Below are 13852 nucleotides of genomic sequence, written 5' to 3' on the forward strand. Positions count from 1 at the left end.
TTGAGCCTTTAAAGAGAATGATTTCATCAGGAGTGTGAGCAACACCACCAGTGATGTGGTGTTTTCCTTTTTACCTTAAGGACATAAATGTGACATTGAAAAGGACTATTGGGGCAATTTAATGTTTTATTTCTGCGTGTGTTTGATTGCACATAGATTTAAGGAGATACTGAAGTGCTACTGATCTTTACCAATTTCACCTTAGGAATTCAAGGAGTTGTGGAAGCCTATCAGAGCTGCCTTCCCAAGCTCCAACTCTATGGTCCCACCAACATCGCCCCCATCATTCAGAAGGTCGCCAAGTCAGCATCAGAAGAGACTAACACCAAGGAGGCATCGGTAAGGAGAGGGCTGGTCCTCCTGCTAAACGATGTTCACTCACCCGGATATTGACCATGGCACCCATCCCACTCTGACAATAAATACAGACATTTCTAGTTGTATGAGTTTGGACAAGTGCCTTCACCCTCCCCCACCTTCAGTCTCCTCATCTGAAAAATGAACATAATCATACCCAACTCTGCTGGGTTATTGTGAGGCTCAGAGATGACACATCTCAAATGTCTGCCACATTATCTGAACCCAGGAGACACTCCACAACGGAAGCTATTATAGTCCACGGCAGGTCATACTCATCTCATATTCCTGGGGCAAAAAAATCATCCAAAAATAAGTTTGCTTTCCAATGGACCCATACTACAGATGAAAGCAAAGCAAAACAGAAGTAAAACAATGGATGATTCTGTCCCCTGGTGGTCAGATGCAGCAACACAAAACATCATGGCAAAGATTTATTTTACATTCTGTTCATGGTTTTCTTTCTTTCTTTTTTTTTTAATTTACATCCAAATTAGTTAGCACATAGTGAAACAATGATTTCAGGAGTACATTCCTTAGTGCCCCTTACCCATTTAGCCCATCCTCCCTCCCACAACCCCTCTAGTAACCTTCAGTTTGTTCTCCATATTTATGAGTCTCTTCTGTTTTGTCCCCCTCCCTGTTTTTATATTATTTTTGTTTCCCTTCCCTTATGTTCATCTGTTTTGTCTCTTAAAGTCATCATATGAGTGAAGTCATATGATTTTTGTCTTTCTCTGACTGACTAATTTCACTTAGCATTATACTGTCCAGTTCCATCCACGTAGTTGCAAATGGCAAGATTTCATTCTTTTTGATTGCCAAGTAATACTCCATTGTGTGTGTGTGTGTGTATGTGTGTGTGTGCGTGTGTGTGTGTGTGTGTGTGTGTGTGTGTGTGTGTATACCACATTTTCTTTATCCATTCATCCATTGATGGACATTTGGGCTCTTTCCATACTTTTGCTATTGTTGATAGTGCTGCTATAAACATGGGGGTGCATGTGTCCCTTCGAAACAGCACACCTGTATCCCTTGGATAAATGCCTAGTAGTGCAATTGCTGGGTCGTAGGGTAGTTCCATTTTTAGTTTTTTGAGGAAACTCCATACTGTTTTCCAGAGGGGCTGCACCAGCTTGCATTCCCATGTTCATGGTTTTCTTAAGAGAAATGTAAACCAAGGCTATAAGGCTGAAAAGAGTTTGGTTTTTTCTCCCCTAAAATCTTAGAGTTGAATATAACCATAATAACTTTTCTATATATCATTTTTAATGATACCGATATCTTTTCTTTCTAGCTTTCTTAATTTAGTAGAATATTGCCAATATCTGAAATTTTCTCTAGTTTTATCCTGGGTCCAAGATACTGCATTTCCGTGAAGAAGATTATATGCTACTCCCTCATCTCCTGACATGAACTCACGCAACCTATGTGCCCAGGTTCTCAGCCTTCCTCATGTTAGAATAGATGGAGGGCCATGCTGGTACCTGATGTCAACCTCTTGTCTTGTGTCCTGGAGCACATCCCCTCTCAGTTATCCAAGGACATTGGTCCAGCAGTTATGTTCCCCTTCTCTCCTTATCATCTATTTCCCCTTCCTACTGAAGACTTATTTCCATTAGCAAATAAAACAGGCTATAATCTCTATTTGAATTACAATCTCTCCCTTGACACCACTTTACCCTTTAGCTACTCTCCCTTACTTTACTCTCCTTTAAAGCAAAAGCAGAATCTACCTCAATATCTCGATCCACCTATACCAGTCAGACTTTCCTCCGCAACATTCTTCTGAAAATTGTACTTCTCAGAGTCAATGGTGCCTCCATCTTGCCAAACCCACAGAGGCCGTGGAGAAAATCTGAATCCTCACAGATACAAGATTTACAAATAAGGGTTCAACAGGATCAGTATTTCATTTTTTTTTAACTTTTTTTCAATCACAGAACTTCAAACTCAAATTCTTCAAATGATACCTTGCTCAGAAGTCCAACATATAAAATAGATTTTAAGAAAATAGACCATTCTTGCTAAATCTGGGCTAAGGAATGAGGTTCAAACTTGTCTGTTCGCCTTTACTTCCTTTATCCCCAAGAGCAGACAAGATATCCCCAGAGCTCCCTACAGCCCAGTTTAAAAACTGAATGATCCCAGGCCCTCTAGCAAACCAGGACCCACAAGAATAAAAAGAGAATAGGGCTGACATGGGTCTGGATTCGGGCCTGATTAAAGCCAGTGTGAGTTTTTGGCCATGACTCACTCCCCCAAGGACAGGCGTGTCTGCTTTGAAAGGACATGTCAGGAATCGGTGAAGGAAGTATCTAATCCACACAACCTCAGATAATTTACCCTGTAGGCCAGAAACACTGATGTTTTTCCCCAGGGATTTTCCCTGTTCTTTGAACAGCGTATGGTCCAGGGCCCCTTGTTATCACTGATAGCTGAAGGTCCTAACCTTGAGCCTCTTGGGCAAGTTGTACAGGGCATCTATGGCTGTCAGATTTTCTTCTCGGTTTTGTGGAACCCTTGTAGGAATAAAAAAAAATCCCCTCCTATCTGAAGACCCCAGTTCATTCAAAGACTGTAATGTTTCATCTGTGAGCATTTTCCTGGCCTGACTTGGGAAGTAACTGCTACTGCTTTCTTTATTGGAAATTTCCATCAGGATTTCGATCCGGCAATGTGCAGCCTGTTACTTTTAGCTAGATTGAACCTGGAAGGATCAGATTCTAAAATCCTGACAATCTTCTCAGAGCGGGGGTTCTAGACCTGTTGTGTTCCAGGAGCGCCATTAACAGCTGGTGAAGCCCGTGGACCGCTTCTCAGAAATGCTTTTAAATGCACAAATTAAAATATATATTATAAATAAACCAAATGTATTGAAATGCATTCAGCAAAACATTTTTAAATGTAGCTAAGAAGCATGATAAATATAGTAATAAAATGCTTCTTTTATTAACATTAAATTATAAGAACTAGTAACTAGTCTAATAATTCTGTAATTTCTAAGTAGTATTGATATAAATGATATAGTAAGATATTTGCAGTCACTGTAATTTAACAGGAAAATATTCTGTGATTTCTATTGGTGATGAAGTTGCACGTACAGTTAAAACTAAAATGATAAATTTCAGTTAGAGGTTAGTGAAAATAAAAATGTAATTTTCCCCAAGTTCGCAGACTATCTGAAATCTTTCAACAGTCCACAGGCCCAGGTTAAGAATCCCTACTCTATGGGCTCCTGGTTGGCTCAGTTGGTAGAGCATGCACCTCTTGGCCTTGGGGTTTTGAGTTCAAGTCCCAGTTTGGTGTAGAGCTTACTTAAAGATTAAAATCTTTAAAAAAATAAAATAAAATCCCTGCTCTAGATGAAAAGTCAACAAACTACATTCTGCAGTGTGTTTTTCAATGGCTTACAAGCTAAGAAGGGCTTTTACATTTTTAAATGGTTGAAAAAATCAAAAGAAGAATGATAATTTCATGGCACATGGAAATTATATGACATTTAAAACTTCAGACTCCATCAGTAAAATGTTATCAGGGGCGCCTGGGTGGCTCAGTCGGTTAAGCATCCAACTTCAGCTCAGGTCATGATCTCATGGTTCGTGAGTTCGAGCCCTGCGTCGGGCTCTGTGCTGATAGCTCGGCACCTGGAGCCTGCTTCGGATTCTGTGTCTCCCTCTCTATCTTCCCTCCTCCGCTCTTGCTCTCTCTCTCTCTCTCTCTCTCTCTCACTGTCTCTCAAAAATAAATAAACATTAAAACAATTTTAAAAAAAGAACACAACCATGCCCATTCATATTAAGTATTGAAATTGCTGTTCTCATATTACGCTAGCAAGGTTAGGTTCTTGGATAGAGATTACTAAATAATTGGTTATTGTCCCTTTACAGAAAATATTTTCCCAACCCTGTCTCTAGACCATTTCAAGTCTAAAGTTTCTTGATGTGGTAGTGTGACTCTCAGGTGTTTTTGTTTCTGGAGGCATCGAGCAGGTAGGGATGATCCATCCCTTGGGGCTACAAAGATCAAATCGGTGGCAGTTGGGGACAGTGGAGAAAGGAAGACTAGGGCTCATCTGTTTATGAGTCAGCAGCAATCTCCATCCAGGTGTGGCATCTGCCTGGCCTTCCAACGCATACCCTGGAAAGGGTGATTTATGATTCTGGTGTATTCTATACCTCTTCCCCATATCTCCCACCACCAAGTTGCCTCCTTCTGCCCGTTCTCTGCACCTTTCTAGCTGTACTATGCGGTCATCCTACTGAAATCTTCCTCCAAACTCCCAGGCTACCTTTTTTTGTAACTATATAAGACTCAAAGAGCATGGCTATGAATGAAAATGTACAACTGAAATGAACTTGCATATTGGTCGGCTAGCTAGAACTAGGGATGGGTAGTTAATTAATGGACATGGAACAGAAATAGTCTTTACGTTAAACTATATGAAAAGCATGTAGAACATGTGGCTGTCTTCATCATAGTGTGAATTTCTATTCTCTCCAGTTGCACTTTTGACAGCTTATTTCATCTAAAATGTTTTTTTCAGACTTACAAAGAGAAGTGGGAACTTTTAATGCTACCAGCCTGTGTGCAACCTTTTAAGTAGGATTCTCAAAACCAAATGTTTTCAGAATGTGGCTATTCTATCCAGCCTTTCTTCTTTGAAATATGGCAACTTGAAATGGCTTCATAATCCCACATTTATTCCTTTAGATGTTGGACCCATTGCAAAAATTATAGTAGATTGGCATGAGTGGCAGGCCAGGGCCCTACTTCTCTCTCATCTCACACCAGAGGCTATCATGATGCCACTCACAGCAGTGATGACCTCTGATAGTCTTCCTTCTCCAGACCCCATAGCACGTCCTGAGCCCTCCCTGTGCTGATGCGTACAGAGCCTCTTCAGCAGTCTCCATCTCAGATGAGCCACCTGCCAGCCTATGCAGGTGGAAAGGGGCCAGCCAGTCTGCAGGCAGGAAGCCACAGGAGCTGAGCACCCACAAGCACACTCGAAGTAGACCATGGTGCATGGCCTCTGGGGAAAGAGACTGCAGCCCTCACCCTCCGCCAGCAAGGCTCTAGATGAGTGCTGTCCACTGGAAATGTAATGGGAGTCGTATATGCAATTTTAATTTCTCTAGTGGCCACATTTTTAAAAGTTAAAGGAATCTAGGGAATTCATTTTATCGAAACCCAATATAACCAAAATATTCTCATCTTAATATATGTTCCATATAAAAAAATTATTAATGAAATATTTTACATTCTTTCTTTGTACTCAGTCTTCAAAATCCATGTGTATTTACTTACATCATCTTAATTTGGATGCTAAATCATCACCACAAATACTTGATCTTTCTTTACATTTTATATGTTAATCGTTGAGAAGCTAGATTCACATACCTGAGTGGTTCCAGATGTCCTTCAGAGGTTTCCAATAACTGAATCGAGTCTTCATTTTGAAAGTTAAATTTAAATTCATTTAAATGAAATAAAATTAAAATTCCAGTTCCCCTGTTACTCTAGTCACACTTCAAGGGCTCGGTAGTCACATGGAGCTAGTGGCTATCGTATGGGGCAATGTATTCATAGACTGAAAAATCCCACAGCTGAAGAGGATGGGATAAATGGTCTAGTCCCATTCCTCACTTCACAGATGAAGAGACTTAGACCCAGCAGAGGGAAGGAGTTTTCCCAGGAACTCAGAGAGTGAGTCTTTGAAGCCAGGCCCTCTTGACTCCCCTCTGCTGCTCTGTCCACTACCCTGTGCTTTGTAACTGCCACTAAGGTGATTATTAGAATTAACCCACAATTCGTATGCCTGCATTTAAGTTCCATTCATCATAACCTTAAGTCGTTGGGGCTGTAACACTCAATAAAAGACTCCATAAAAAGACAGACTCCATAAAAGTCTGTCAGTACTGTCGCAGTGGTCAGTATGCACAGAAGCCTCCTGCGTACATAACTGGTATTGTCCTTGTCTCCCCCACCTCTCCATCCCCGTGGTCACCTGGCCTCCAATCAATTGCAGCAATACTTCATCCTGCTGATCCTCACCGACGGCGTCATCACAGACATGGCCGACACCCGGGAGGCCATCGTCCACGCCTCCCACCTCCCCATGTCGGTCATCATCGTCGGGGTGGGCAACGCTGACTTCAGCGACATGCAGATGCTGGATGGTGACGATGGCATTCTGAGGTCACCCAAGGGAGAGCCTGTCCTTCGAGACATCGTCCAGTTCGTGCCCTTCAGGAACTTCAAACACGTACGCATATCTCTGGGGCTTCCCGTGGGAGAGCAGAACCAAAGCAAGCCCACTCCCACATTTTGCCACCAGTGTCTGGGGTGAAGCAATGCTAGCTGTCCCTGTGGGGCCGGGCCATCTCACATGCAGGATACACAGAGCTTGGCTCTTTGGAGAAAGACGTGTGACTTAAGTAAGAGATGAGGAGTCGTGCTAACTGTGGTAGCCAGCGTTTCCCTGGCATTTGCCCCCGTCCGTATAATTTCGGCTCTCTAGTGCACACAGGGCTGCATGCACCTTTGGGCAGGCTGTTCCCTTCCCGATGGTGCCAGGCCAAAGTAGCAAAGAGAAGCTGAAATTCAGCCTGGGTTCTCCTTGTCAAGCCACGGACCCTCGGAGATGCCTGTGTTTGCCTTGGAAAAGTATAGTTTTGAAATGATAGAGACCTAAATCCTCTATAAATATACAGTAAACAGCATGAAAGATTTATTTAACTCTTTAATGAGGGAACCAGAAAGATAACAAAGCTATTCAAAGGAGGGTATAAAATAGTTGATTATGGTCACAGGGGGGTGGGCAATACTGGCATAGGTTTGCTAGGCGGATTCAAAACTGCTTAATAACCAAAAGGGTTAAAAAATAATAATTATCATCTTTAGATTACTTTCTTGACTGGGCAGAAATTTTGTCAGTTTTCTGCAAGTTAACATCTAGCTTTACAGCCTTGGGCTCCTGTCAGTAACAAACAGTAAGTCAAGCAGTGTCATAGTCCCCAGACGACCCCAAAGCAGGCCCACTAGACAATGCTCTGACACGGCCTTAAGAAATTGCTCTGTAACAGGTTTTCAGCATTTCCTAATTTGGGATGATTTTTAACTCAAGAAAAGACGCCTTTAAAATGTACACAAAACCCTGCACATGGAGGGCTGCTGTTGCCCAGAGTGACACCTTCTCTGAGTCACACAAATGTCCCCTCTGTGTTGGTAGTGGCCCTGAGGGGTTCTTCAGAGCCTCCTCCAGCTGCATCTGGGCGTCACGTGTGTTGTCACAGACAGTCCTCTGTGTTCTTTTGTTCCATGCCGCTCGTGGAGGCCGCTCAAGAGCGGAGCACCCACTCCCTGCTAGCCACGGAGCCTTGCCTTCTGCTCTGCGTGTGGTGCCAGCAATACCGCTCCCAGGCCTGGCAACTGAACTTGAGCTGCCCCAGCAGAAGGGAATCTCCAGAATCTTAGTGCCCGGAAACCCAGCAGTCCCCTTGGAAATGACAAGAACCCCCTCCTCTCCGTGCTACGGAGAGCCCTCTGTCACCTGGACTATTAAGGCAGACCACCAATGCCTACGCTTCCCATTCCCCTGCTGGAAATGTCTTTGGCTTCCCCCTCCAGCCCCTCTGTTCTGAGGCCTGAAGTCAGTTATTTAGGGTCAGGCACTCTGCCATCCAACTTGAGCTTTCCCTTCTGACATTTTCTGGAAAAGCCTTTCTCCTCAAGCCCAAAACCCTCATTCAAATGAAACCCTTCACCCTCCTAGCCAATTTATCAGATACATCCAGAAACATCGGAATCCCAAACTGGGCTCACCCTGGGACCCCAGCTACACTGGGTAAGGCAAGTATGAAAGTAGGATGGATGGGTTTATTGTCAACAAGTCCCAGTGCCAGCGTCAGAGCCTTTGGCATACGCTTTTCACAAATTGCTGCTTACCACCTTTTGGGGACAGACTTTAAAGCAAACATTCAGATAAATCACGAGCCCAGCAGCCTCAACTGAACCCTACATCTCTTGGCCTACCGAGACCACTTAGAGAGATCCTTGTGCACTCCAGGGCTCCTTGAACGATAAGGTATTGCTCATAGCCTTACGGCCACACAATTGCTATTCGCCCTTTAAGGAGAACTGTGTGTAATTAGAATCATTAAAGGAGCCAAAAATCAATCCCTGGTTACAGCCTTGAGTACAAAGGGAGCTCCTAGTCACACCAAGCCCCCAGAAAGCACATAGGCACTAGTGGGGGGTGTGGGCTAGCTGTGGAGGACGCTGTTTGCCTGGGGAGGGTGTTTCCAAATGAAGCCACTTACTAAATAAAAGAGGCTCAGCAAGCCCTCAGGTCATCTGCATGGGGACAGTGAGGAGTGTTATCTGCTAGGTGGAGGGATGTTTTAGAGCAGGCTAGATTTGCTGCAATTGTGTTCACCAATGAAGCTATCCCTTCCCCCAAACCATCCTCTCTCTGTCCCTGCATGCACACACTTGTGCAAACACACACACACACACATACACACACACACATCTGTGTGCTACAGCAATGCCACAGAGCCATGCGAGTTCTTGCCTCTCCTCCAGCTTCCTCGTATTCCTCAAACACTCATGGAGCACCTTCTATGGGCACAGCATGTGCTAGACTAGGACCACAGTGAGATGATAAAGCCACAGAGCCAGGCCTCGAGGAATTTTCTGGAGAACTATATGGTTGGGACATACGTGTCAGCAGAAAACTCCCATGCTAAGCAACCTGTGGGTGATTGAAAAGGGTTCAAATGTTGCTCTAGGATTTCAGAGCAGAGAGGAGCAGCAGAGAGGAAAGCCTCACAGCTTAAGGTTGTAAAAGGAAGAAGGACAGAGCCTTGGTGGGCAGGGAGGTGAGGGGGCGTCAGCAACAAGGGAAGCGCCCTGATCAGGGTGAGGGAGTGGGTGCTGCTTGCGTGTGTCTGGGGCACAGAGTCTCCAGCATCTCTGTGGGTGATGAAAACAACACCAGGAGCATATCACCCACCTTATCTTCGTGGATTTCAGATTACAGTTTGAAAACTATGTCATCATCCAAACGAATCTACTCTGAATTCAATACACAGTAAATAAAATGGAAGGTGAGCTGGTATCATTTCATATAAGCCAGTCACCCATGAACTGCCTCTCTTTGCATAATAACTCAAAGCTTTGAAGTGGACAAGGCACAGACTCTGAGCTGTGTGGCTCTGGGCAAGTTATTTAATCTTTCTGTGCCATAGATTTTCATCTGTAAAATGAGGCAAATGACAAATACATTGGGAGAATGAAGGTGGTACCTATATAAAGCTTGGCACAGCAGCTGGGCGTCATGGGTAGTTAATAAATACAGCTGCAAATACCAGCTGTGTTCACCTTTTTGGCCTTTTCCCAACCAGATCATGCCCTCAAGCCCTAACTGCTCACCAGAGCCACCAGAGCCAGCCCAGATATGCAAAAGAATGGGAGAGTCATTTAGAAACTGTGCTGTCTAGGGGCGCCTGGGTGGCTCAGTAGGTTACGCGTCTGACTTTGGCTCAGGTCATGATCTCAAGGTTCATGGGTTCAAACCCCCTGTCTGCACTTTCAGCGCAGAGCCTGCTTGGGATTCTCTCTCTCTCCCTCTCTCTGCCCCTCCCCCACTCATGCTTTCTCTCTCTCTCTCTCTCAAAGTGAATGAATAAACTTTAAAAAAAAAAAAAAGAAAAAAAAACTGTGCTAATACAGTGACAAATAGCCACATGCGGCTGTTTAAATAAATTTAAATAAACTTTAAATAAAATTTAAAATTCAGTTTTTCATTCACACCAGCCACATTTCAAGGGCTCGATAATCACATGAGTCTAGTGACTGCCATACTGGACAGTGCAGATATAGAATATTTCCATCATTGTACAAAGTTCTACTTGCCAGCGTTAGTTAGGGATATCTTTGTCTTCAAATAACAGCAAATTCATCTTAACAGGGGATTACACAAGTGGTTCTTAACCAGGGACAACTTTGGCAACGTCTGGAGACACTTATGATGGTGACAGTTTTGGGTGCTACTTGCAGGTAGTGGGTAGAGGCCAGGGGTGCTGTTAAACATCCCACAATGCACAGGACAGTTCCCCACACCAAGAATTAGCTGGCCCAAAATAGCAACAGTGCCAAAATTGAGAGACTCTGGATTGTATAAATACAAATACATTGTTCTTCTGTAATGAGAAGTTAGGGACTGGCAGCTGCTGACATCTTTTTTTCAGTGATTTGATAGTATCAGGGCAAGCACTTGGTGATTCCCCTTGCTGTTGTCTCGTGATGATAAAACAGTTGCCATAGCTCCAGGAATTACATTCTAGTTCAAAGAAAAAAAGAAGAGGAAAGGGAAACAAAGCCTATTATGTCTGTGCCCTCTAATCAGGAAAAAAAAAAAAAAGCTTTCCAAGAAACATCCTTATGTCTCAAAGGACAAAACTGGGGCCTATGGGCATCCTTAGGTTCAAGGGAGGCTGGGAAATTAAGTATTTGGCTTTCTAGCCTTTATATGACATGTGGCCAGAGAGTAAACTACAGTAGGAATGACTTTCATAGTTACCCCAGTGTACATGTGGACCATGCTGTAACACACAACCCTGAGCAGACATTTATAAACTAACAGAGCATTCACGGATGTCAGGTGCCCAACATGCTAAGACATCTTTGAAATGTGAGAGGTCACTTTAGAAAAACTCCCCATCATGTTTTCAAGATATGTGTGTCTATTTTGAGCCTCCTCAAAACTGTGTGAGATAAAACCAATCCCTATTCTTTGCTGTTTTGTCTCCAAGAACACAGGGGCTCAGCCAAGTTGAATGGCTGAGTGGCAAGCCACAGAGGAAGGAAAGAGCAAGAAACCAGGTCATTCGGCATTTAGTCGAACCCTCTTTCTTTCCTTTGCTGACGAATCTCAAGCATTCGTTAACTGGTCCCTCGGCTTCAAGTTTTCAAGTTCAATAATAGCTACTAATGAGACTAGGGCAATTTTATTTGCCCGGAGGCTGGAAAGTTAGTACTGAATGCCAGAGCCGGAGGTCAGATCCAGCTCTGTATGACTCCAGAGTCCATGCAGAATACCAACCTGCACCTTCCTCTGCCCCAAATCATACAGGGGGACCATACTGCTGACAGAATAAGACTACATTAATTAGTGGTATTCAAGACCCTCCATCACCTGGCCTCAAGCTTATCTTCCAACAGAATACTCCAACAATCCTGCATCCCCCAACACACACACACACACACACACACACACACACACACACACTTCTTTCAGCCCCATCAGATGACTCCCTGTCCCTAGAATGATCAAACGTCATTCCCCTTCTTCTCTACATTTTAAAACATGCCTAACTTAAATCCCACCTCCTCTTGGAAGTCTGCTGTGATTTCCTCTAATATGACTTGGTCTTTTCGTTTTCTGTGCTCTCGTCCCAGAGCATTAATGACTCTAGAACAGTGCTTCCCAAATTTCAGTTCACATAGGAATCACCCTACGGGCACCAAGTTAAAATGCAGATGATGATTCAGTAGCTCTGGGATGGGTCTAACGTTGTACGTTTCTATTAAGCTCCCATGTAACGTGCTGCTGTTGTTCTGTGGCATGTACCGTGTTCAAGCTCACAGTAGAGTTCATTTTGGCCACACCAGGCTCCCCTGTCATGATTATACCTCCTTTAATGGCAAGAACCACTAACTCTTATAAACCCTGGCATCATGCCTGGACTTGAACACAACTTGGGAACCAAACTTAAAGACAATTCATTCTGCTGTCCAACTTTCACCCGTCTTCAGCTGTGGATAGCTTTATATTTTGAGACAGGCATGAAAAATATAATTATTAAATGAAAGGTTCATTTTCCAACAATCTAACAACTCTCTTGCTTGGAGTAGATGACCAACAAATATCGGTTGAATGAATGAATGAATGAGAGAGAGAGAGAGAGAGAGAGAGGGTAGCAGCTCAGAGCAAGACTGCAGTCTTGTAGGCTGATTCTGGATCAGATTCCTTGGGCCAGGTGCCAAAGTCACGGTGATTTCTTCTTCCCTGCAGGCATCTCCAGCTGCCCTGGCAAAGAGTGTGTTGGCCGAAGTCCCAAATCAAGTCGTGGACTATTACAATGGCAAAGGGATTAAGCCAAAATGTTCATCAGAAATGTATGAGTCTTCCAGAGCACTAGCGCCGTGAACTCCGCACGCTTTTCCAGAGTTCTGAAACACTATTCCTGATAACATTTACTACTTCTACTACTCCTGTACTTAAAAAGACACACACACATACACACTTAAAAAATAGCACGTTTGGGTGATTTTTAACTGACAATTTTTTTTGCATGTGTAGCCCTGAGGCCTGGATCTGTTAAGCTCTTGTATTGTCAAAGACTTTTTACAAGGAAACACAAATAATTGTAACTTACTCTTTACATTATAGCATGTCGCCTTGAAATAAAATATTGTCTGTATCCATTTTTTATACAAGTTTGTCGAAATTTTGCTAAATTTCTTATTATCTTTACACTGTGAAGCATTTTGAAACATTTACCGAACGTCGATAGCCAAAACATATTTGGTTTTATCTGCTACGGGATGAGAGACTTTTCAAAATGGCAGATGCATGGACTGTATTTTGCATGTTTAAAATAAAAACAAACCAACGAACAAACCACACTGTTTTTTGCAGTTGTTATCTATAATCCCTCCCTGCTAAGAACGGTTTCTTTGCTGAAGAAAAGGTTCATTCACCTAGACATAGACTTCTAGAAGTGGGTCTGGGGCACCTCTCAGCCCAGCACCTCTCAGACTTGACTGTGCACACAGACTACCTGAGGATCTTGTTAAAATTCAGACTGGTGCAACAGGTCCGCAGGACCCAAGATTCTGCATCTCTAACAAGGTCCCAGGTGACGCCATTGCAGTCTACACTGAAGAGTACTGAGGTTCTAGGCTTTGGGGTATCATCCTAGAGACCGTCTGAAACAGGGAAGCACCTCGTCTGCTTGCGAAGGGCACTTGTCCCCTGCCGGTAGCACAAAAGTCCCGCCTGTCTCCGAGGTGGGAATAGAAAGTAGTGAAACTGATTCCAGAAGCTGCATACCCCAAATCAGTCTCACTGCTTTATAGTCACTCCTCTTCCTTAAAAAGACTAGGGAGGGTTCCTCCTTGCCAGCCCCTGCCCTCTTAAAGGAGGCATCACACGACCTCAACAGGGATCGTTCCATTTTTATGTCAATCCCTAGGAGAGACCTCAGAGTCTTCAGTGGGACCACAACAATGGAAAATTGTTCATGGCTGATGGCCATGCGGTATGGTTCTCCAGAAACTTGGCCCACCGAGCTGATCTTTAAGCTTAGTGTCGGGCTTCTGACTGCCTCTTTTTATCACTCCTGAGAGCAAATTCTACCAGCAGAAATGCCTAGAATCATTGTTCTGCGTGGAGGTGTTTTGTTTTGATAGAAACCGGCCAGTC

The 13852-nt window shown here is 43.7% G+C and overlaps 1 protein-coding gene across 1 annotated transcript in view; it reads left to right on the forward strand.

Annotated features, from left to right (window-relative positions):
- CPNE4 (copine 4) overlaps positions 1–13043 on the forward strand; it is a 132579-nt gene extending 119536 nt beyond the window's left edge. The window contains exons 12-14 of the mRNA XM_049629216.1: positions 206–339; positions 6389–6625; positions 12440–13043. Of these exons, the coding sequence (XP_049485173.1) occupies positions 206–339; positions 6389–6625; positions 12440–12574 (506 nt within the window). The 3' untranslated portion in view covers positions 12575–13043. The remainder of the gene's footprint in view (positions 1–205; positions 340–6388; positions 6626–12439) is intronic.
- The last annotated feature ends 809 nt before the right edge of the window (positions 13044–13852 follow it).

Source organism: Panthera uncia, chromosome C2, assembly GCF_023721935.1.
Source record: "Panthera uncia isolate 11264 chromosome C2, Puncia_PCG_1.0, whole genome shotgun sequence".
NCBI lineage: Eukaryota > Metazoa > Chordata > Mammalia > Carnivora > Felidae > Panthera > Panthera uncia.